Consider the following 26,699-nt stretch of genomic DNA (forward strand, 5'->3'; position numbering starts at 1 on the left):
TTTCCGATATCAGCTCCTCATGTAAGAGTGGGATTTAACAAATGCCAGCCACACCGCTGGAGTTCGTTCCGGTTAGTTCTACTTTTCGTGGGCGGTTTTTTGAGCGAGCGATATTGTGGGCGCTATGTGTGCAAGGTGGTGAAATTGAAGTTGGGCGATCTTCATGACCGCTAGTTTGGGTAAATAGGCTCTTTACAACAAAAAACAGTTGCCGGGCTTTAATATTGAGTCTCGCGTTAATTCCGTGCGGAAAGGAAAGCTGGGCGATATTATGGTTGTTGAATTCGACCATTCTGCTGATTCCGCCCCAAAAAGGTTGGGTGGGCGGTGATATTTTTTCTCAGCATAAGTCCATTGAGAAAATAACGCTCGATGATAAGCCTCCTAAAAAAGCCCGTCAGTTTCCATTTTGTGCCAAAATAGGCGATATATGGGCGTTATACATCAATTCAGCGGTAAAATGGGGTTTAAGTGGGCGTTAAGCATGCAAAAAAAGTGGAGGTTCTAGCCCATAGTCTTAGAATCAGGGGCCGTCCATTTAAAACGGAGATGAGGAGAAATTTCTTCTCTCAGAGGGTTGTAAATCTATGGAATTCTCTGCCCCAGAGAGCTGTGGAGGCTGGGTCATTGAATATATTTAAGCGGTAAGCGAGTACAGGATTATGGGGAGCAGGAAGTGAAGTGGAGCTGAGTCCATGATCCGGTCAGCCATGATCTTATTGAATGGCGGACCAGGCTCGAGGGGCCAAATGGCCTACTCCTGCTCCTATTTCTTCTGTTCTTATGTTCTCACAAAGAAAAAAAAACTGCATAAAGAACTATATTGTACACATGTATTTTACATGAATAAAAGCAACTATTTTAACATAATTAAATTCACAGTATATACTGAATATATTACACCACCTGGACTGCAGCAGTTCAAGACGGCGGCTCACCGACACCTTCTCAAGGGCAGCCAAGGATGGGCAATAAATGCTGGTCTTGCTGGCGATGCCCGTACCCGAAGAATGAATTAAAACAACAGTGACTACACTTTAAAAGTACTTCATTGGCTGTAAAGTGCTTTGGGATGTCCTGAGGTTGTGAGAGGTGCTATATAAATGCACGTTCTTTGTTTATCTATTACATAAAATTAATGCAAAAAAAAAAAATGATTTTGCATGTAAAAGTGAAGGCAAAACAAACTGGGCAACTCCAGTTAAAAAGTTCTACCTTCTGACTTATTTACAGAAAGGGTTCTGTGCATATCATAGAAAAATAAAAATCACTGATCAGTTCCCCTCACACCTCCAGTGGTGAACCTCATGTTCCTTCTTCCCAAAGCCCCACCCCATTCTTTCCCTGATCTGTCTTGCTTTTACTGACAGTAACGTGAAGCATCCAACATATTGCAATTATTTTGCCCCAGAATAGTTCAAACATTGTCTTAAGAGACCTCAGCTCTATTCTACTGTACTTCTGCCTCACCAATATGCATCATTATGGGATTAGGGAGTCCAATAGAGATGATGGCCCAGATTTTGCCAGGCCTCTGACGGCGTGTGCGTACACAGTCGTAACTGCCCCGCATGTTCCGGGTTTCCGCATGTGCTACGCTGTGTATGGTGATGATAAACACGGAACTTGAGATCTGTCAAGTTTGGGCTTCACATATCATCTGTATGTGCAAGATATGGACATTCGCTAGCTATTTGCCCAATTATTGCCCAGCGAATGTCCACAAACCTCTTACACCTGGTAAAAGCAGGCATTGGGCCTTCTTTTACCAGCATAAGAGTTTAAATAAATATTAAAATAAATGTTTAAAAATCATTTAAACATTCAAAGACCTTTACAATTAATTTAGGTTATTTTTGGCCCCTTTAAAAATGTTGACATTTATTTTTCAAAAAATTAAATTTTTGTTTTAAATGTTCAAATTAAATTGTATTTCAATTAATTTTATACATGTGATGATGTATTCTTATTTAGGTTGTGTGAAAATGTATTTTTTATGCCATTCCTATAATGCTTATGTGGATCCCATACATAAATGGAATCCCCTTAAGCATAATGGAAATTCCGCTTTGTGATTGGTTGCACTGGCCCACGTGATCCCAGGGACGCTTGCAAACCGCATGCGCCCCTGGGATACATAGGCCTTTATGCCTATAGGCCCAGGACCTCACGAGTCTGAAGATGTGGAGGCACCAACTGGTGGGTACTTTTCTTGTGAATCGGAGGCATTCGCCCGCGGGAAACTTCTGAACGCAATTTCAGGTCCATTATGAAGGTTGCAAGAGATTATGAAGGTTGCAATGTTATATTTTTAGTCTGGTACAGCGTGAACAATTCCTCCCCCAAGCAGACCTATGAACCAGAGTATTATCTTAACTGTCCAACAGCGAGACAAATATTAGAGGTACTCAGAGATTCTTATGTTCTTATTTATGGGGAGCGGGCAGGGAAATGGACCCGAGTCCATGATTGGATCAGCCATGATCTTATTAAATGGCGGAGCAGGCTCGAGGGGCCAAATGGCCTACTCCTGCTCCTATTTCTTATGTTCGTAGAACCTTTCCCATTGTACATCAGCTTAATGGAATGTATCAGGTGTAGCGCGTGATCCTCGCGTCTTCAGTAGGCAGATGACTATATCCTCTCTACCAGGCAGAAACTCGAACTATAAACTGTACTGTATGCATCTGTGAGTATACTCACAGGTTTGTAGAGCTGTTGAGCTTTTGCCATGACGTGCTCCTCATGGTCAAGGATCCCCTTGCCTTGCGGAGGATGCCTGAGTGGGGAGAAAATTGCGGTCGAAGGCTTCCTTCGTTCGAATGCATCCGACTCGAAAAAAATCTGCAAAACTATCTGTTGGTCCCAGAGAAACGTACGATTCCAGTTTGAGGCCTTCATTTGCTGCACAGCTTACGGGAATCTGTCTTTCACGTACGGACATCTATGTTGCAATCACGTGTGCCTGGACCACCAATCACTATCTGGTATTCTCATTGATAATAATGGGAACCTGTTTGTACGCGTTCCCATTACTATCAATGAGAATAACCCCCTAAAACACCAAAACACAGCACAATAAATAAAAAAACACCTCACATATTTAAAATTTATTGAAATTAAATGTAATTAAATGTTTTAGAAAAAAATATTTTTTTTGGATTTTTTTTTAATGTGTTTTAATAAGGTTAAAAATGAACTTATCTTATTGGACAGGGTTTTTAAACATAAAAATGAGTGATTAAATTTAATTTTTCTATTTTATTTTTAAAAATTGTTACGCTGATAAAAGTAAGCTACGTGCCTGCTTTTACCACGGGTAAAAGTTTGAAGGACATTCGCTGGGCATGAGTTGGGCAAATAGCCCAATCTCTCTCGCGCGGATGTCCTTCTCCCAGGGATGTGGAGGATCTGTCTGAAGAAATTTTAACAGATCGGAAAAGCCGATTTTCGGCGCATGTGCATCGCGCCCTTGGAACCGGCTTTTGCACAGCCTCGCCGGGTGTGTGCGCACTTCATACGGACCCGGCGAGGCCGCTATTTTCAGCCCAGTGGCTTAATGAATTTGTTAACCCCAAGACATTCTCAGACATACTACAGAGATTAGAGAATCATTCTGATCTGCAACTTTTAGAAATAGTGGAGAGCAATGAGAAACGAAAGACCTGTGAGTACACTGTTGCCATAAAAAAATGATCACTACACTGCAATTTTGGAGGATTCCTAGATAGGGCTCTTCGAGATAAATTTGTATGTGGACTAACGGATGAACCCATCCAATCAAAATTGTTAGATATGATCTCTCTTTTGAGAAAGCTTGCAAGATAGCCACCTCCATGGAGATGGCAGAGAAAAATATTAAGGAATTTCACCCATTACCGGCAGTAGTAGCAGTTCACAGTCACAGGCTGTAGAAACACAGAAGGTGAGCCCTAGTCTGAGGAAGAGTTATGAAACCAAAAAGAATAGATGTCATGGCAACCACACCGCACAAGTGTCGGTTCAAGTGGGCAAGATGCTACCTGTGCCAAGTAAGGGGACACACTGCAGTCGCATATAAATCCAAGGACAGGCCCAACGATAATCAAAGACTTCACTGGGTGGAAGCTGATCAGTAGGTTTTGGTGCATATGCAGTGAAGGGCAAGGCAGTACATTCCTTATGTCAGGATTTCAGAACGTTGGTAGTGATTAATATTCAATGGATTAATATGATAATAGATACAGTGGCTGATTGCTCAAATTGAGTCAGGATGTGTATTACAAGAATTTCAGGGCATACCACTCTAAGGCGAGCTGAGCAGAGCTGAAAACATTCAGGGGAAAAACTGCAGACACTTGGACAAATGGAGTGTATAGTACAATACCAGGGGCAACAAGCAAGATTACCTATTATTATTATTATAACGAAATACATCAATGGGCAAAGATTGGCTAAGAGTGCTTCGTTTGGATTGGTACAGCGTCTGTAGTACAGAAATGGTTAAGTCTCGGCTAGATACTCTGCTGGAGAAATATGCTAACACGTTTGAGGACTCATACAAGGGCATCAAGGGATACAATGCACATATTCGGATTAGGTTGGATGTCAAACCTATTTTTTGTAGACCAAGACTGGTACAATAGGAATTAAAATTGCAGGTAGAGCGAGAGCGTGATAACTTGGAGAAAAACACAGTTTTAGTAAAGACTGATAGGAGTGACTGGGCCATTCCATTAGGTATAGTTCCAAAGGCAGACAAAATGGTACGGCTCTGTGGGGATGATAAAGTTACCCTGAATTGAGCAGTTGATGATGAACATTACCCTTCACTGACATCACAGGACCTGTTTGTAGAACTGGCAGGAGCCAAATTCTTCATGAAAATGAACCTCTCCCATGCCTATGCTCAACACAACATTGACAAGGATAGTCAGTAGTATCTGAGAGTCAACACACACACAGGTTTATATTCATATACTAAGTTGCCCTATGGTATCAAATCCTCACCAAAGATATTTCAGGCTATCATGGATCAGATCTTACAGGGAATTAATCACCGTTTGTGCAATCAAGATGATATGTTGATAGTCACCGGCACAGAGAAGGAAAACCTGGAAATCTTAGAAGATGTATTCAGACAGCTTAATGACCATAATATGAAGCTGAAGAGGAGTAAATGTGCAGTCATACAGCGTGAGGTGGTTTATGTAGGATTGCGGGTTGATGAAAATGATCTCCAATCAGTTAAGGAGAAAGTGCAAGCCATCATGACGGCTCCAGAACTGAAAACCATTACTGAGTTATGATCCTTTTTAGGCATGGTCCAATATTATGCTCATTTTCTTCCTAGACTAGCAACAGTGCTCACACCACTCCCATTATTTATTAAAGAAAGGTGTGCGTTGGATATGGGACAATAACCAACAGAATGCATACGACATGCAAGCGACGCTTGAGCAGTAGTGCCTTCTCGTCCATTATAATCTGACTCGTGAACTAAGACTAGCATGTGATGCCTCCCGGGTATGGTGTAGGAGCCATGTTATGAATGATGCGCAGGAAAAAAAATGTTTGTCTTGGCATTGCGTACACTCAACAAAAGCAAACAAAATTATGCCCAGATTGAGAAAGAGGCTTTGGCAGTTATATTTGGTATTAAAAAGTTTCACCAGTTTCTTTTGGGATGCCAATTCACGCCAGTAACCATCACAAACCGTTACTAGCTATCCGAGACTCAAAGGCGGCAATTCCATCTATGGCGGCTTCTGGAATGCAAAGATGGACTATTTTATTGTCTCAGTATGATTGCAAAATCGAGTATCGTACGTCGAAGCAGAATGCAGTAGCGGATGCCCTTTCAAGGTTCTGAACAGTCAATCTTCACTCTAGATGTCGTTGATGAGGACTTTCCGGTCACCGCCTCTGTTATTGCCGAGCGCACACAGAAAGATGCCACGTTACAGCGGGCCTATGAGCACACCCTACGAGGGTGGTCTGAAGATCAGATGCATTTAGACAAGGGGATTAAAGCCCTTTCATCATGTCGGCACAAATTATTTTATGAGCGGGGATGTCTAAAATGGGGCCTGAGAGTAATCATTCCCAGTGCACTACGTGTCCAAAATCTTGACGGAACTTCACAGTGAGCATACTGGCATCGTAGGCATGAAAGTGGTGGTCCGAAGTTTTGTTTATTGGCCTGGGTTGGATAAAGATTTAGAAGTGAGTGTACAATCTGTCAAGACTGCAGGATCATGCCAGCTAAAACGCCGCTGCAAACATGGACTTGGCCAACGAGATCATTCCAAAGAATACACATTGATTTTTGCGAGAGGGGCAGTGATAATTTTCTGGTTCTAGTCGATAGCCATTCAAAACGGCTGGAGGTACGGCATATGGTGGCATCTACGACTACAGAGCATACATTGGATGAATTGCAGGCTATTTTCGCATGCCTGAAGAAATGGTGTCAGATATTGGGCCGCAATTTCGGTCCATGCAATTTGCAAATTTTGCCAGACACAACAGTATCAAACATGGGTTGTTAGCACCGTATCATCCTACTTTGAACAGTGCAACTGAAAGGTCAGTCAGGATTGTCAAGGAGGCTTTGCGGAAACAAGTTCAACAGACTGGATCATCAGTGAGCATGAAGCCCAGGTTAGCGAATTTTTTTTTCAAATACAGAATTACACCTCATTCTACAACAGGGTACACACCTGCTGAATTATTGATGAAGTGTAGGCTGAGGACGCGTCTCAGTTTATTGCAACTTGTCTGATAAGGTAGAGAAGGCACAATCAGTGCAGAAACATCATTATCTTTCCGGTATTAAAGAGCGGTGCTTTCAGAAAGGTGATGAGGTCAGAGTTCTCAGTTTGTCGATAAGGGCAAGTTCAAGTAAATGGGACATTGGAACAATTATTTGGGTATGTGGCACCAAGCAGTGCTTGGTCAAAATTGGTGAATACATCAGGAAGGTTCATGTGGATCAAATGTTTCTAGCGAGTGATGCACCTTCAGTACCACGAGTAGATGATTATGCACCTGACTTGGACTATGATCAGAGTTAGTTGGTCCAAGTACTTCAACCGACACAACGTCCATATCCCCACCAACTTCGATGCAGCCGACTGAAGGCGGTTCTGCGGATATGGACAATCTCGCAGAGACTCTGTATCTTCTGAGGGAGGAGGTGGAGTTGGGTTTCAGTTGAGAAGATCAATGAGGAAACACAAACCATCTAGACAGGATACTGATAACTGGGAATATCAAGATCTCAGGAAGAAAGCTAACACTAGGACTGATGTAAGGGTTCCAAGGAAACTCAAGAGGACACAGGAAGACAGAGGTCAGGAATCCTGAGCTACACGTCCTGAAAACAGAAATTCCCCAAGATGGTCTCCGGAGTCAAATAAGAATATAGAAACGGAAATCGCCAGCCAACTGCAAAGAAATGGAGGTCGGGGCAGGAGGAAGCTAAAAGCTTACAACAAGATACTCAGGCTCAGCAGTTGCATTTGTAAAATTGTAATCATGATAAGTAATCTTTTGAAATATTGTATAAATACCTTGCTTCTAAAAAAAGGGGAAGCAGTGTAATGTTCACAGAATGTTCATAGGTTTGTAGAGCTGTTGAATTGTGAGTGGCTCAGCCAGTCACGTGAAACATATAAGAGGTTGAGGGGGGTTGACAGGGTAGATGCAGAGAGGATGTTTCCCCTCATGGGGGAATCTAGAACAAGGGGACAGAGTTTCAGAATAAGGGGTCGCCCATTTAAGACAGAAATAAGGAGGAATTTCTTCTTTCAGAGGGTCATGATTTTTTTGAATTCTCTACCCTCAGGAGCAGTGGAGGCTGTGTCTTTGAATATATTTAAGGTGGAGATAGACAGATTTTTGAATGATAAGGGAGTCAAAGGTTATGTGGAGCGGTGGGGAAGTGGAGTTGAGGCCAGGATCAAATCAGCCATCACCTTATTGAATGGTGGAGCAGGCTCAAGGGGCCAAATGGCCTACTTCTGCTCCAATTCTTCTGTTCTTCTGTTCACCCGTTCACAAGACTCAATAAAACTCCAGCCAGTTGGATTTAGGGGAGCTACGATGAGGCATGTGGTTGTGAGCCTGGTAGATGATCTGGTAATGTATAGTGTGATTGTTAAACCTTTGCTAATAAACCAACTAGTTATTAATAGCAATGTGACTCCATGAATTCTAAAGCAAAGAACCCATGAAGCAAATACATTACATAAACCAACAGACAGATGTATTTAGCACTAACTGATAAATAAATACTATTCAGCACAGTGTTCTTACATTAATTACAACCTTTGCTATTCTCCTCCAAAAATGTGCTGTCAACATAAAAAACGGTTGCTCATTTTTTACATGGCAAAATGCAGCCCCAGAGCCAGAGACTTAGCTCAATCTTTCTGCTGGCTTCAGAACAATTGCTGACTGGCACAAAATCCACCACAAATATATACATTTCTTCAAAAGTCAATTCATCTCAGAGATTCCAATATTGCTGCGTCTCATGGTTAGCCTGGAAATCCTTCCACCGCTTCTCTACGGACAGATCTTGTTCAGCTTTGGTTATTATCTTGCCAGATCTTACTTGTGACAATAGAAGCCAGTACAGTATGCACACAGTCTTTTTGTCAGTTTGAGGAAGGTAGCTTCAACTCAATGTGTCAGTTATATTTGTCTGCCTTTTTTGTATTGTACTGTCAAACTGTATGCTCCGTAACTGCTAAAAATAAAGCCTGCCTCATCAGCATGCCCTTGTTGAACTTGATGTATGCTGATGTCTGGTAAAAAGGGATGCAGCAGTGAACTGATGATCCAACTTCTCCTATTGGTGCTTTGTTTTCACCAACAGGGCTCTGTGATTGCATGTCTGGTTCTGGAGCTGACACAGGTTGGAGATCGTATCGTCGCTCCAGGTTCGATCGGGAAGTAGTGAGTCCTGTGAATCTGCCTCCTGTGGCCTCAAACCCTCTGCTATGACTCTCTTCCGTCTGACAGTATGATGCAATACCTATGCTGCAGGATTTAATGAAAGACTCTTCCTTAAGGCAATAGCTTCGACTCGGTTCACCACTGGAACTCTAATGTTCCCACTGGTACTTCAATAATGGATAAACTGACGCAATGTAATAATTAAGTAAATGCTGTGTGAATTTGGACATTTCACATAAATTGCTACTTAACAAGTAGTTTACAAGCAAAAAAATGCAGTAAGAGCATTAGAAATGGTTACTCCCAGGCAAAAGTGTAGCACCCTGGGCATAAGTTAACAGGCACTCAGTGAACACCATATCATGAAATTACTGTTACCCAATTACACGCAATTACCAAATGTGCTAGCTCTAAAATACACAGCAAATTAAACACTGCAGTAGGGTTTTTCTCAGTAAGCCACAAAGTCTCATTGCACATCTTCTGAGGTGCTTTGAGGTAAAAAGTTTACTTTCTTGTCTGACCTACAGTTCAACACTGAGAAATTAGCCAACGTAACCTGAAGCACTTATTTCCATGCGCTTTGACAAATCTTGACACCAGAATGTGAAATTCCTCAGTTATCCTTAACTTTCACTGGACCTATCTGTATTTTTAAAAAGTCTAGCCAGTACAGAGCATTATTTCTTGCAAACTTATTTTTTTGATATAGATCAGATCTATTTTATAAAATTACATTAGTATGTCATAATAATTAACAATTAAGGATACAATACAAATCTTGGTAATAGGGCCATGGCTTAGCTTTGAAATCGAGGCGATCATTAAGGTAGCAAAGAAAAATAAATTGTCCTATTAAAGATCAGTACAACTGGTAAAATAAAAAATGTTCATACATAAAGGGCCTTTACAAAATAATCACAGTAATACTAACAAAGGAACTCATTTTACAACTGTCTCAGCACTAAGCAAAAAAACATAGGTGCTGGAAGTCAGAAACAAAAACAGAAAATACTGGAAAAATACAGTAGGCCAGGCAGCATCTGGGGAGAGAACGGGTCATTTAGCTTCTCATTTGTAGACTTGTAATCAGAACTGGAAAAATTACAGTTGAGCAGCATTCAAAAATGAACATAACAAAAAGAAAGTGGATGGAAAGAAGAGTTTTTTAAAATCTCTCCTCTCCCTCTTACCTTTGATCCATTCCTTTTTAAATGTTGCTAATCTGTAATGTCTTTGACTACTGCGAAAGATTCCACACCACAAACATTGGCCTCAATATTTATGTGGGAGGCCGGGGCGGGTGTGTTTGCGACCGGGAAACCGGGAACTACTAGGAAGGCGGAGGTTAAATTTAACAGCAGGGCCTCATTAAGAAGGATTTTATTCTGCTAACTTTTATATTGAGAGGCTAGCCACCTGCCGGCGGGGGCGAAAGTCAGCGGGCACAAGACAGTAGCCGGGGACCACTGGGGTCGGTCCCTCCCCATTGAGAATATCACGGTTTGTGGGAGTAGCTACTGGGAGTATGACAGCAAGGACTGAGGGAGCAAGAGGGATCGTGGTGGGGGGGGGGGGGGAAAGATCGTGGGGAAAAGAGATCGCGGCAGGTTTGCTTGAGGTATGTACATATTTAGAAACAGGGATTCCATGTTCTCTTTATTTTACACTTACCAACTGTTGTGGATCTTTCCACTTGGTCTAACCCCACCTGCCTGAGCCATACCAACCTACTTGATGAGTTTTAGACATAAATACTATCCTATTGAACTGCTCAGCATCAAGCTAATCTACCTTAAACACCACAGGTCTTGTCTTTAGCCTTAGGCGACATTGCCTTGGCAAAATGAGGTCGGTTTTATTAAGAAAAATGCACTTAATTGATCACATTAATAGATTAGGATTGCCATATACTACAATAAAATTCAAGTTGACTAAATACCCAGGCAGATACGAAGGCATTGCTGTAGTTTTATCCATTCCATGTTCATGAATTGTACTTTATAAATGCAAAATGTGAGATATTTTGTGAAATCTTACAGTTCTTCAAGTGTGCTTAGGTACTTATTGCCTTTAAGAACCTCAACAATTGTGTCTCACAGTAACACAGTTATTCCAGAAATGTTTTTATTTAAGGCTGTATTTTTTGTCATTTTCTGCAGTTGGAAACAAAATTGTGCCATTGCACCAGAAGGATTCAGAAATGTTACAGCAGACTTAAAACTAAATTTATGATTTATGAAGGGTTGGTGCAACGAGACCTGGGTGTCATGGTACATCAGTCACTGAAAGTAGTCATGCAGGTACAGCAGGCAGTAAAGAAAGCAACTGGCATGTTGGCCTTCATAGCGAGAGATTTTGAGTATAAGAGCAGGGAGGTCTTACTGCAGTTGTACAGGGCCTTGGTGAGGCCACATCTTGAGTATTGTGTGCAGTTTTGGTCTCCTAATCTGAGGAAGGACATTCTTGCTATTGAGGGAGTGCAGCGAAGGTACACCAGACTGATTCCCGGGATGGCAGGACTGACATATGAAGAAAGACTGGATCGACTAGGCTTATATTCACTGGAATTTAGAAGAATGAGAGGGGATCTCAGAGAAGCATATAAAATTCTGACGGGATTGGACAGGTTAGATGCAGGAAGAATGTTCCCGATGTTGGGGAAGTCCAGAACCAGGGGTCACAGTCTAAGGATAAGGGGTAAGCCATAGAGGACAGAGATGAGGAGAAACTTTTTCACCCAGAGAGTGGTGAACCTGTGGAATTCTCTACCACAGAAAGTTATTGAGTCCAGTTTGTTGGATATATTCAAAAGGGAGTTGGAATGGATAAAACTAAAGGGATCAAGGGATATGGAGAGAAGGCAGGAGTCGGGTACTGAAGTTGCATGATCAGCCATGATCATATTGAATGGTGCTGCAGGCTCGAAGGGCCAAATGGCCTTCTCCTGCACCTATTTTCTATGTTTCTATGATGATTTATCATCATAAAACAGATAGCACTGAATTAATCACATTAATTTCTCATGAAAAAAATATTAAACATTAATGACAGGGATCTTTATGATGACTGTAATTACAACTATATACTTAATGTATGTACAAAATATTTAAACTTTAACAATGTTAATAAAATGATGAAATGTGCACATTTAGATTTTCTTGCACACTGGGTAAATATCCCAACGGTGAAGGACATAATTGCAACCAATCTCTTTTTTCTATAAAAGGAACTCTTAAGCAGCTTACTCACCATGATGCACGACTCGCTTCAGCCCCCTGATAATAGGAACCAGTGCAAGGTTGTCCTGGCGGGTGACCTATGTGTAAAGGATATGCATTCTGTTAAATCCTTCCTGGCAACAGATAAAATGATCTTCAATTTTAATCTTAAAAGAAAAGATGCTATCTGGTCACCAGCTTTGCTTTCAAAGTTATCCATGGAGATTACACCTAAACACAGAAGATTAAAAGTATAAGGAACTGACACTAAACAAATCTTGCAAAAAAATAATTACATTCTGGAGGACCAACTACTTTTCTGGGAGATAGGTGAAGTTCTATCTGACCTCATTAAAACTCAAGATGATAGAACCTTAAAACATGTGCAGCAGGATCGCTCCACAATATTTATTATTTTGTTAAAAGGGATTGTTACTGTGTTTCTCAACATCCATTCGTCTCAGAAAAAGCACAAAAATCGATAGTACATAGATAGTGCTTAAACATTTAGGTACTGTACATGGCTTTCTAACTCAGATGCCATAAGCAATACTACATCATCAAAAACATTTTGCAAATATTTACAACCAGAACTTGTCTTTAACCCAAAGATTGCAATCTTTGCCAGTTCTGTTGCTGACCAATACAAGTCTTCAAACTGGTTTACTTATTGTGATGATCTATAAATCTCAGAACTAATGCTTTTGACTTGTATTTTTCTCATGTGGTTCAGTTGATTAGGGCAGGAAAGATTCAGGATTGAGCAGTGGTCTGTGTTCACTTAGACGATCTGCACTGCACCACCCTTAGCACTCTTGGCTGAAAGGGGAACAAAACTATTGAGGGTTCCCACTCCTGTGGAGACTGTAATTTTCTTTGTAGCTAATAACCAATCTTGATATTTTCAGTTGCTTATTTAATAGTAAAATCACAACACCTAGAAAATATAAACATGTCTTTAATGCACCTCCTGTTACAAACGCAGTTAAATAACACTCAGAAAAGGTTTTGAGCATGTAATGATTCAGAGGGGTCGGACTGTGGAAAAGAAGGGAGAGCGAGATATATAAGACCTGGAATATTCAATGGAGAGCATAAAGGAGAACCACAGAGAGAACGTGAATAAGGTGAAAGCAGTTGCTGACTTGCATCATAGGGCTTAAATTTGGCCCACTTCTTTTTTCGGCGCACTCACCAGAGATGCGGCGACTTTGTGGGCTGAAAATGGTGCCAAAAAAATCTCCCCCGATTCTGGCGGCTGTGTTGCCTCTCCCGAGGCTTGGTGCGGCATGGCCAGTCGATTTGGGGGCGGAACTAGGGCCCTGCGCCAAAAACAGTGCCAGCAGCTCTGCACATGCGCGTTGGAGTGTGCGTGCATGCGCAGTAGCTCCTGCCCCCAGCCTCTGTGTGCGTGCTGCAGCGTGGGACCCGATGTGTCCCACCCCTATCCCAGGCTGAGTGACCTGCCACACAGGCCAGCCAGCTGCCTTCCTGGGCTAGAAGGCCACAACAAACAGGTTGGTGCGGGGCCCAAGCCGGGGCGGTGGGGATGTACAGCGGTGGGGAAAGAGTTTTAATATGGGGGGGGTGGGGAGGGGGGGGCGATTTTTGATCCGGGGGTGGGAGGAGTGGGGGGCTGATAACTGTGTAGCCAATAATTTTAATGAGCTTACTCAAGACTTTTCTTAACCCTGTTGATGAAAATACTTTCCTAAATCAAGTTAATAGAAAATACTTTCAAATACATCATAATCAATTCTTGAACATTAGATTTGGTGGAATAATTTTGCTTGAATTTTCAAAATATTTAAAAGCATAAAACAAACAGTAAATTTCCTGGCGATATGGTATAAAATATTTCTATGATGGTGGGTGAGCTTAGGCGGCTGGGAGAACATAAGAATTACGAGCAGGAGGTACTTCTATTTTTTATTTGGATATTTTGAAAAAATTATGTAAATATGTTTTGTCTCTTTACTTTTTATTTTTGTAGTTTAAGCTTCCATGAATGCTTCTGTTGTATAGTAAATTAACTTTGCGAAGTTTGTCATATGATGTCCTATATAGCTGTTTGATCCTATTCACATTCTTTAGTCAAGTCATTAAGTTCTGCTGGCCTCTGATGTACCTACCTGCGCTGATTTCTTAACTCTCCGCAAGGGTTTTCTGTGCGGCCACAAGTGGTCACATACGCTGGCCTAAGTTAGTTTGGATTAACTATTAGCTGTCCAAAGTGGCCTAAATGACCAAAACGAGCATAGGTGGCTGGTAACACCCACTTTTGAAAAAAACTAAACTAAACTAAAAAAATCCTAACTAACTCACAACTCCTGGGCAATTTTGAGCCCATACTTACTAGTTATTATCAAATACACTTTGTGCCTGGTATCGATATATTTTCACGCACGCACGCACACACAGTCGCCACCCTACCTCAGCCTATATTATGCTGATACCAACAGATCCGACTATTCCAATGCTCTCCTGATCATGCTTCCATCTTCCACCCTTCATGAACGTTTTACATAATTTCTCTGGGGGTTCCGTTGACCTGCCGCCCAAGTTACGGCACTTGATCAGTTGAACCACTAAAAGTTTGGACAATGGGCTCAGGAGAAGGAAGCAAATAATTTGAATAAAGCTTGAGAGATGCTGCAAACTGTCTCTTGTGATAAGTTGTTCAATGAGGCTACAGATTTTTGCAAAGTATTGGAACTGGGAATGAAATGTCAGATTTAAAATTCCTAGATCATGTGAGACTTGAAGAGAATGTTGTGCAAGTTAAAAAAATGGAAACAATGCTTTGATTTCTTTGCAACAGTAATAGGCTTTGGCAAGTATCAAACTGCATTAGAGCGCTGTACTTTATTCGATGGGCAGGTGAGGAAACATTAGAGATGTATGTTTATGTATGGTAAGGTGGAAGAGATATGGAATCTGAAGGTATTAATAAGAAATAGGAGCAGGAGTAGGCCATTTGGGCCCTCGAGCCTGCTCCGCCATTTAATAAGATCATGCCTGATCTGATCATGGACTTGGCTCCACTTCCCCGTCCTCTCCCCATAACCCTTCACTCGCTTATCGTTCAAAAATCTGTCTATCTCCACCTTAAATGTATTCAATGACCCAGCCTCCATAGCTCTCTGGGGCAGAGAATTCCAAAGATTTACGACCCTCTGCGGGAATGGGCGATCCCTTATTCTGAAACTATACCCCCGAGTTCTAGATTCGCCCACGAGTGGAAACATCCTCTCTGCATCTACCTTGTCAAGCTCCCTCAGTATCTTATATGTTTCATTGAGATCACGTCTCATTCTTCTAAACTGCAATGAGTACAGGCTCAACCTTTCTTCATAAGTCAACCCCTTCATCTCAGGAATCAAGCTAGTGAACCTGCTCTGAACTGACTCCAATGCAAGTATATCCTTCCTTAAATAAAGAGACCAAAACTGTATGCAGTACTCTGGATGTGGTCTCACCAATACCCTGTACAGCTGTAGCAGGACCTTTCTGCTTTTATAGTGCATACCCCTTGCAATAAAGGCCAACATTCCATTTGCCTTCCTGATTACTTGCTGTACCTGCATACTAACTTTTTGTGTTTCATGCACAAGGAACCCTCAGGTCCCTCTGTACTGCAGCATTTTGTAATCTCTCTCTTTTTAAATAATAATTTTGCTTTTTTATTTTTCCTGCCAAAGTGGATAACCTCACACTTTCCCACATTATACTCCATCGACCAAATGTTTGCCCACTCGCTTAGTCTGTCCATATCCCTTTGCAGATTATTTGTGTCCTCCTCACAATTTGCTTTCCCACCCATCTTTGTATCAGCAACAAACTTGGCTACATTACACTCGGTCCCTTCATCCAAGTCATTAATATAGATTGTAAATAGTTGAGGCCCCAGCACCGATCCCTGTGGTACCCCACTAGTTACCGTTTGCCAACCAAAAATGACCCATTTATCCCGACTCGCTGTTTTCTGTTAGTTAGCCAATCGTCTATCCATGCTATTACCCCCAACCCCGTGAGCTCATAATGGACAAGATTGTGGAATAGTTCACACCACAGAGAACATTACGAATTAAAGACTTGTGTTTAAAACCACCAGACTCATCTATTCTAAGGTTTAAAGTTCAAAAAGCATTGATCAATGGCCCTGAAATTCCGGCCTTCCTGGGTCCATACGAAGTTTCTACGGAACCGGGAAGGCATCGGAAAAGCCGGTTTTCAGCGCACAATACGCACGCGCTGAAAACTGGCTTTCCCAATCTGTCAAGCTAGACAGACCCTCCACATCTCGGGAGCCAGGACATTCGCCAAGATTGTGGTATTTACCCGTATCTTACCCAGCAAATGTCCTCAAAATTCTTGTGCCTGATAAAAGCAGGCACATAGCCTACTTTTACTGGCATAAGAGTTTAAAAACATACAAAAATATAATTAAATTAAATTTAAAAAACACTTCTTTTAAAGCCCTGCCCACTATGTTACATTTATTTTTAACCATAATTAAAAAACTTTTTAAAAACTCAGAAAAAATGTTCTCGCAGATACTTATTATCTTTAATTTCAATTAATTTTAATTATGTGAGGTGTGTTTTATTTTGTATTATGTGTTTAGTGTCTTTGTTTTTTTTCTCATTAATACCAATGAGAACTCGTAGATACGGAGTTCCCATTGCTACCCTTTCCCTGAACGACTATCCCAGCAGTGACAGAGTCTGTGGCTCTCGTATTGGACTGTTCAGCCATCAAAAAACTCACTTCAGGAGTGGAAGCAAGTTTTCCTCGATTCTGAGGGACTGCCTATGATGATGATGATGATGATGATGATGATGATGATATTGAGAAAGCTGTGGAACACAGTACCTGATTGGCTGAGCAGTCACATATGACTGTACCTTCTGCGTGGGAACCTGGAGGACGGAGTGTGATTCACAGCACGGGAAGAGAAGGACTCCCCACCGGAATCGCAAGCTCCTCTTGGACCACCAGGTACTTTCGTAGCAATGTTTCAGGTCGGAGGCAATTGCCCGCGGGAAGTCTCCGACCAGAATTTCAGGGCCATTATGTAATAAGATTTACATAAAAAGTCAACTCTTGAGAGTACAAAGCCCTCGTGTCTAGCCTCTTTAAAGACAGAATTGTAGTTTGCTCAATCGAAAATAAGGTCGGCTAGATTGCCAAGAGAAAAAAAAAACAATCTGCAGGAAGCAGTTGATTTGTGCAGAGCAGCTGAAGCCAGCATGACATAGTTAGAACCAGCAATGTCGTAAGTAATGTGAGTGGAGGGGAGGTGTCAATGGAAAAAAAAAATCAGACTTGTTGGTCAACATCAGGTCATGAATTGTAAGTACTGTGGTAAATTTCATGAGAGAAAAAAAGACCAGCAAATGGCCAAATGTTTAAGAATTGTAAAAAATGTTTTTGCAAAAATATGCAAAATCAAATCAAAACCATCTTCGTCAAAGACTAAAAATAGTTCATAGAGTGGAAGAGCAGCACGAAAGTAAGAGAATTATTTTTTATGGATACAATTCAGACAGATGACGTTGAATGTGTAGTCAGCCTGAAGATGAGCACCACAACTGATTTTTTAAGCTAAACACAGCAGCTGAATTTATATCATGCCACTGTCAACGTACAAGAAGCTAAGTACAAAACTGACAAAGTCTAATGCAAATTTAATGGATAGAGTCAATTACCAAAGATCTGAAACAATGATTTCAGCCAGTGCATGAACTCTGAGGATACAAACAGCTGGCTTGTCCAAAAGAATTGATACACTCACTAACAACAGATGCTTAAAAGTGACAGAGAAATGTGTTGTCACATTTGAAGACTCGGAATAGATAGCAAAAAAGCACAGTATGAATGAAGCCAGATATATAAACACTGAGACGTCCACCAAGAAAAGTGCCAGTCGCACTTGGTGATCAAGTTCATAACAACATAAGAAGATAAGAAATAGGAGTAGGAGTAAGCCATACGACCCTTCGAGCCTGCTCCGCCATTTTATACGATCTTGGCAGATTTGATCATGGACTCAGGTCCACTTCCCTGCCCACTCCCCATAACCCCTTATTCCCTTATCGGTTAAGAAACTGCCTATCTCTGGCTTAAATTTATTCAATGTACCAGCTTCCATAGCTCTCTGAGGCAGCGCATTCCACAGATTTACAACCCTCAGAAGAAATTTCTCTTCATCTCAGTTTTAAATGGGCAGCCCCTTATTCTAAGATAATGCCCCCGAGTTCTAGTCTCCCCCATCAGTAGAAACATCCTCTCTGCATCCACCTAGTCAAGCCCCTTCATAATCTTATACGTTTCGATATGATCACCTCTCAGTCTTCTGAATTCCAATGAGTAGAGGCCCAAGCTACTCAACCTTTCCTCATAGGTCAACCCCCTCATCTCTGGAATCAACCTAGTGAACCTTCTCTGAACTGCCTCCAAAGCAAGTATATCCTTTCGTAAATATGGAAACCAAAACTGCACGCAGTATTCCAGGTGTGACCTCACCAATACCCTGTATAACTATAACAAGACTTCCCTGCTTTTAAATTCCATACCCTTTGCTATAAAGGCCATGATTCCATTGGCCTTCCTGATCACTTGATGTACGTGCATACTAACCTTTTGTGTTTTATGCACAAGTACCCCCAGGTCCCGCTGTACTGCAGTACTTTGCAATCTTTCTCCATTTAAATAATAACTTGCTCTTTGATTTTTTTTCTGCCAAAGTGCATGACCTCACACTTTCCAACTTTATACTCCATCTGCCAAATTTTTGCCCACTCACTTAGCCTGTCTATGTCCTTTTGCAGATTTTCTTGTCCTCCTCACACACTGCTTTTCCTCCCATCTTTGTATCGTCAGCAAACTTGGCTTTGTTGCACTCAGTCCCTTCTTTCAAGTCATTAATATAGATTGTAAATAGTTAGGGTCCCAGCACTGATCCCTGTGGCACCCCACTAGTTACTGATTACCAACCCGAGAATGAACCATTTTTGTCCCCACTCTCTGTTTTCTGTTCGTTAGCCAATCCTCTATCCATGCTAATATATTACCCCCAACCCCTTGAACTTTTATCTTGTGCAGTAACCTTTTATGTGGCACCTTGTCAAATGCCTTCTGGAACTCCAAATACACCAGATCCACTGGTTCCCCTTTATCCACCCTGTGTGGTATATCCTCAAAGAATTCCAGCAAATTTGTTAAACATGACTTCCCCTTCATAAATCCATGCTGACTCTACCTGACCAAGTTACGCTTTTCCAAATGTCCTGCTGCTGCTTCTTTAATAATGGACTCCAACATTTTCCCAACCACAGATGGTGAGCTAAATAAAATGGAGAAACTTAGTGGGTGAATTTCCTTATGGCTTCTTCTGCTCCACTGGTGCCAAAGTTACATCAGCAAAAAAAAGAAAGACATGCATTTATAAAGCGCTTTTCATGACCTCAGGACATCTCAAAGCACTTTACAGACAATTAAGTACTTTTGAAGTGTAGTCACTGTTGTAACAACATCTCCACCGTAACCTGGGAGTCGTTGGCCAAAGACCGCCCTGATAGAGGAAGTGCATCCGGGAGGGCGCTGAGCACCTCGAGTCTCGTCGCCGAGAGCATGCAGAAAACAAATGCAGACAGCAGAAGGAGCGTGCGGCAAACCAGACTCCCCACCCACCCTTCAACGGCTGTCTGTCCCACCTGTGACAGAGACTGTAATTCCCGTATTGGACTATACAGTCACCTGAGAACTCACTTTTAGAATGCAAGCAAGTCTTCCTCGATTTCAAGGGACTGCCTATGATGATGATGACTGACTGTTGTAATCATCTCCTTGGTCCAAGAATCAAACTGATGTTGTACTATGCCAATAGACAAGCCAAGCAATGAAAGAGTGAGAATATGTTGGGATCCTTTAGATTTAAGTGCCCCCCTTAGCTCAGTGATACAACTCTTGCCTCTGATTCAGAAGGATATGGGTTCAAGTCCCACTCCAGAGACTTGAGTGCACAATCTAGGCTGAAACCTTAGTGCAGTCCTGAGGGAGTGCTGCACTGTTGAATGTGAGGTCTTGTCTGCCCTGTCAGGTTGTGTTTGTGTTTGTGTGTGTGTTTGTGTAAGGGGTGGGAAATTAGGCATAAATGAGCCACGTAAGGGCAGCCAGAAACACAGGTGCACTCTGGCTGCAGACAGCAGGAAAGACTCAGAAAGGTGTAAAATGACTGAAAGAGATCCAGAGAAAGCACTCAGGTTCTCCGATGCAGCAATGGAGGCCCTGATCCAGGTGGGCAGGCTCACCCACCCCAGGGAATAGAAAGTCCTCAAGGCAATATCTGTAATAATCAGTGGGAAGAGGATGCTGACAAAGCCAATTCAACAAACTTAGCTCCCAGGACATGGCTGCAATGCTTAAAGTTTAATGACCTCTCCAGAGATTTAAAGATAAGAATCCTATATCTCACCTCAATTACTCTCTCCTCACACCTCGTCAGTGCCACTCAGCCAGCTGGGCAAAATTTTGAGGGATGGCTAAGCCAGCTGTGTTCCAAATATGCTCATGTGCATGGAGTGAAGATACAGGCCATACCGGGAAAATGATCGCGATCGAGACAGTACAGGTTTTGCTGAAGACAAGTGAATCAAAGGTGGAGGCAAGGGAATGATTGAGCAAATCGACAGATCAGAAGAAACATGGCAAATGAACATCAAGAGGTTTGGCTGTTTTTTTGCCTGGGGTAATAAAGAACAATGCCCTCAAATTTGCCTGTTAAAAAGTGAATCATTTTCCCCAAATAGCTTGGGTAGTTAGACAGAGAGCAGCTAAGCCAAATAGACCATAAGAGAAAAAAATCAAGGGCACAAATGCCACATGGCCCATCCAGCTCACTCCTCGAATATTTCAACTCAGCCCAGCATCAAACATTTTTGATTCCATTAACTTATGCGATGGATCATTCCAAAGGCACTTGGGAGTTCAGATATTTTTCTCTAAAATCTGTCTTATTTTGACTTTTCACACATTTAAATTTACAAAATAACTATTTGTACTAACGATTTCTGCGCATGCATCCGCCCGACTCCTCCGCCCCCTGCCGTGCAACTAGAAGTGGGGCCCTGAACATGTTCATTCTGAACTGACCACGTTGTCCGAATGAGACACAAGCCGCCAAGCCCCGAGCCTCTTGCTGAGCCGCGGGTGGGGGGCGGGGGGAGGTAGAAGAGCGGTGGTGGTGGTGGGTGGGCGGCGGCAGCGGGGGGAGAGAGAGAGCGAGAGTGTGTTTTGGGGGGCAGGCGGGAAGAGAGAGAGAGCTTAAAAGGGGGGTAGAGAGAGAGAGAGAGAGAGAGAGAGAGAGCAAGAGCTTGCAGCGGGGGAGGGGGGGGGGGAAAGAAGACAGAGAGAGAGCCTGGGCGGGGGGGGGTGAGAGAGAAAGCTGCGTGGGGGGTGGAGAGAGAGAGCGAGAGAGAGAGCCTGGGGGTGGGGAGAGAGGGGTTTGGGGGTGGGGGGGTGGAGGAGGGAGAGCGCCTGGGGGGATGAGGTCAGGGGGAGGAGAGAGAGAGCCTGGGGGAGATGGGGTTGGGGGGGGGGGGAAGGATACAGAGAGCCTGGGGGCATGGGGGGATGGCGGGGAGGAGAGAGAGAAAGAGCCTGGGGGTTGGAGAGCGAGAGAGGGGGGACAAAGGCAAAATACTGTGGATGCTGGAATCTGAAATAAAGACAGAAAATGCTGGAAATAGCAGGTCAAGCAGCATTTGTGGATAGAGAAACAGCGTTAACTTTTCAGGTCAAAGACCCTTCGTCAGAGAGAGACGGACGGGATGGGGGGCGGGGCGGCGGGGAAGAAAGAGACGTGGGTGGGGGACATCGGAGGGGAGAGGGGAACTCAGGGAAGACGGATCACGTTCTTCCAACCCACTTTACACCCACACCTGATTTCTCAGAAAGCACGGTGCGTGTGTTACAAGGGACATCGTTGGAGTGGATAAAATCCAGAAGTCACAACACTGTCACTATTCACATCCCCAATAAACCTGTTCACAATCCGCACACAATGTCCCAACTATGGCCGGGGGCGGGGGGGGGGGCAGGGGGGTAAGGGACTTTGGCAGGGGGAGGGATGCACTTGAGTTGGGGACTTCAGCTGGAACTTAGTGGCTTTTGCTGGATTGTTCAAGATGTGTCCTTTTTGGCTTCGGAAGTCAGAAAGGATCATATTACAATTTGCAAAGTCAGTCAGATCTTAGGCTGGGTGGTTCCATTTACACATTCCAGAGAAACTTCAGGGTGTAACTTATCTTCCAATGGGACCAATCAGCAATGGGTCATGTGATAATGGAGAGCCAGAGAAACGGTGGCCATACAGTTAGTACAAATAGTTGGGTCCTTAAATTTATGTCCTTTTGTTCTACTGGCCTGACAGAAAGTTGTATTCTTGTTCACCTTATCTATGTCTCTGCAATCACACTGCACTGTTGATAGGTGCCCAGCATTTTATTTGCTTTTTTAATTGCTTCTTCACATTGTTTCAACAGTGAAAGCATCGAGTCATCGAGTCTACCGCCAGCTCCAGATTCTGTTTCTTTAATTGTATACATTCTTCTTTCCAATATCCAAAAGTTTGCATTTTGTCAATATTGAACTTAATGTTATTTGTGTCCCCAATCGCAAAGTCCTTAATTTTAACCCTCGAACTGAATTGCTCTCCTATTTTAGAAATGTCTACACATTTAACGGTACGCAGATCATTTATTTAAATAAGGAACAACGAGGGTCGAATTGTCCAGCCCTGCAGTACTTTACTCAACATCTGCCCCCAATCTGACATAGAACTCTCACGGGTACTTTATTTTCTATTTTTTTAATTGAATTTCTTACTCAGTCCCACATTCTATCCTGGATTGCGACGGATTTTAGTTTAATTAGCAGTCTTTTACAAAGGTCCCAAGTTCAAACTCTGCTGAGTTAGCAGATCTCAGCAGTGGTGATTGGAGCGCTATAATTGGCCTCAGCACCAGGAAAATTGGCCAAGTTGCCCACTTCTGATCTCTATCCTGCAACCTTCATGGGAAGTGCATGTGAAGATTAATTGAGTGCAGGGGTGGGGTTGGCTACAATGCCTGTTGTGGTTGAACATTTTGCCAAAACTTCATTGTCTGGGTTTACAAATAAATATTGACCAATCGGACGAGGTACCAGAGGATGACTAGAAACTGGAGAATTGTACTTCAACGAATGAACCATAATCTTCGAGAGGGGGAAATCTTGGTGGAAAAAAAAATCTATAGTTAATCCCATCCAGCGATATTCCAATAACACCTGGTATGCAGAAATTACAATCATGCTACTACAAGTTCTCAAGTGTTGTCAAGTTCTTAAAGTGTAAATTATTTTTTTAAAATCTAGAAAACTATTCTCTAGCCAGCTGAAAAGAGAATTCAGGATGTGCCTCGGCTAGGACTGAGAAGGCACACACTGTTAAGCAGCAGCAGTTCACCTAAAGCAGCATAGATCTATGGAAGATACACAGAGGGTTGTTGAAAGCCAAACAGACAGAATCACAGCCCTATGATTATGTGCAATCTTGTGACCAAACCTGTAAGTATGTATAGAAATATGATGGCTTTTTTCCCCACAATATAATAACAGGAAATTTGCTTGCAAGAGGTCCACTATTCTGTGAGGTAGAGTTCTGCTCGGAGAAATTGAGAGATTTCTATATGGACAATAGTCAGTCTACGACAACAACAGCAGGCTAGTTCTCTCCTGCTGACCAAAAAAAGCAATTGGGCTTACGCTACAACAAAAAAGTATAATTTTCTCAAATATATGCCAAATGACATCTTTGTGAGACACAATGGAAAGAAAATACTCTAATTGCACACAAATTAAAGTGCCTACAACTTAGGAACAGAGCAACAGCAGCAGGCCATTCATCCCCTTGGATCTGTTCCACCATTCCATGAGATCATGGCTGATCTGTATCTTAACTCCATCCACCTGCCTTGGGTCCATATCCTGTTATGCCCTTTGTCTTGCAAAAATCTATTGATCTATGCTTTAAAATTATTACTTGAGCTAGAATCTACTACTTTTCATGGGAGAGAGTTCCGCACTTCTACAATCTATATATAATATATAATTATACAATCTACATTCATGACTTAGATGAAGGGACCAAGTGTAATGTAGCCAAATTTGCTGCTGATAGAAAGATAGGTGGGAAAGCAAGTTGTGAGGAGGACGCAAAGAATCTGCAAAGGGATATAGATAGGCTAAGTGAGTGGGCAAAAATTTGGCAGATGGAATATAATGTGGGAAAATGTGAGGTTATCCACTTTGGCAGGAGAAATAAAAAAGCAAATTATTATTTAAATAGAGAGAGATTACAAAATGCTGAGGTACAAAGGGAGTTAGAGGTCCTTGTACATGAAACACAAAAGTTAGTATGCAGGTACAGCAAGTAATTAGGAAGGCAAATGGAATGTTGGCCTTTATTGTAAGGGGGATAGATATAAGAGTAGGGAAGTCCTGCTACAACTGTACAGAACGTTGGTGAGACCAGACCTGGAGTGCTGCGTACAGTTTTGGTCTCCTTATTTAAGGAGGGATATACTTGCATTGGAGACAGTTCAGAGAACGTTCACTAGGTTGATTCCTGAGATGAGAGGGTTGACTTATTAAAAAAGGTTGAGCAGGTTGGGCCTATACTCATTGGAGTTTACAAGAACGAGAGGTGATCTTATTGAAATGTATAAGATTCTGAGGGGGCTTGACAGGGTAGATGCAGAGAGGATGTTTCCCCTCGTGGGGGAATCTAGAACTAGGGGGAAATGAGAAGGAATTTCATCTCTGAGGGTCGTGAATCTTTGGAATTCTCTACCCCAGAGAGCAGTGGAGGCTGGGTCATTGAATATATTTAAGATGGAGATAGACAGATTTTTGAATGATAAGAGAATCGAGGATTATGGGGAGCGGGCGGGGAAATGGAGTTGAGGCCAAGATCAAATCAGCCATAATTTTATTGAATGGCGGAGCAGGCTCGAGGGGTCAAATGGCCTACTCCTGCTCCTATTTCTTATGTTCTTATGCTCGACCACCCTTTGTGTGAAGAAGTATTTTCCAACTACTCCCCTGAATGACCTGGCTCTGATTTTAAGGTTATGACTCCTTGTCCTAGACTCCCCCACCAATGGAAAAACTGTACAAGATTACATACAATGATATTCTGCACTAGAAGCTGTCCTTATGTATCTGAAGCCATCAATGTTAATACCCTTCAGACAATGTTTATGATTAATACATAGGTACTAGAATAGAGTGTCTTCGTGTTGCCCAACATTTAAAAAAAACAGCATTTTCTGATTTTATTTCAGATTTCCAGCATCCACTGTATTTTGCTTTTGTTTAAATTATCTAATCTCTTTAGAATAATTTTTAAAATATTCTGGAGTGGCACAATGATGCACAATGCTGGATCTCCAATGCAACTCACTATGAAATGATGTATGCGGTTCCCTACAAATGGAGTTCCTGTTCTCAACTGTGTTAGAACAGGAAAGCACAGAGGTACAAATGGAGTTCCTGTTCTCAACTGTGTTACAACAGGAAAGCACAGAGGTACAAATGGAGTTCCTGTTCTCAACTGTGTTACAACAGGAAAGCACAGAGGTACAAAGGTATTTTGCTTTTGACATACCAGAACCAGCATCCAGAAGCAGGAAGGATGGTGATGCTCATCTCATTAACAGCCAACTGGAAGGGAACTCAATGGATACATCCTCCAATTAGCGTTTCTTCCAATTCAGAGGCTCAGGTGCACTGCATTGAAGCACAAATCTCTTCCAACAGGCTTTATGAAGGGAAGTACCTTGCTGTCAAGGTACCACTCAGCACCATCACCACCAAACCCTCCTTCCCCCGAGCAGCAATGTACCCTTTCAAATAAATTACCTCCTGGAGCTGCACAGTAATAACTCATCGGCACAAAGGATAAGTACAGCATGAAGCACAGATAGGTTTAAGATACACCATCAGAATAAATGCATACCCATGTTCCACAGCAGTTCAGTGCCAGTGTGCAGATAACATAAATAAGATTTTCTCTGATCACCATTGCCCAAGCACACAATCATAGAACCTTACAGAGCAGGAGGAGCCCATTCAGCCTCTCATGCCTGCACCAGTGAATTAATTCTGACAGTGTTTTGACTAATGAGACTGGCCAATCTCAGGTCTGGATACCCAACCCCAGATTTAGAAGATTGTTGAGATGGTTTCAGTTTGTTTAGTAAAACAATGGTTCGCAAGAGTAAAATTCTGCTCCTAGGTAAAGAGCTAGGCAATATGAATGGCAGTTGTAGTGTAATGACATCATACAACAAGTTCGCACCGTATGCATGTAAGGCATCTATTATTCTAATGTCTAAATGCTATGTTAAAGAAATACCATCATTGTAATCCAAATGGAACAATGGAAGGTATTCACTTGACCACATGTCACATGATTAATAAATCATTTAA

The 26,699-nt window shown here is 42.2% G+C and overlaps 1 protein-coding gene across 1 annotated transcript in view; it reads right to left on the bottom strand.

Moving 5' to 3' along the window:
* Positions 1-26,699, bottom strand: part of LOC139276752 (receptor-type tyrosine-protein phosphatase gamma-like) — an 824,375-nt gene that overhangs the window by 276,009 nt on the left and 521,667 nt on the right. Inside the window, exon 6 of the mRNA XM_070894762.1 lies at positions 12,196-12,262. Coding sequence (XP_070750863.1) covers positions 12,196-12,262 — 67 coding nt within the window. The remainder of the gene's footprint in view (positions 1-12,195; positions 12,263-26,699) is intronic.

Source organism: Pristiophorus japonicus, chromosome 12, assembly GCF_044704955.1.
Source record: "Pristiophorus japonicus isolate sPriJap1 chromosome 12, sPriJap1.hap1, whole genome shotgun sequence".
Taxonomy (NCBI): Eukaryota; Metazoa; Chordata; class Chondrichthyes; family Pristiophoridae; genus Pristiophorus; species Pristiophorus japonicus.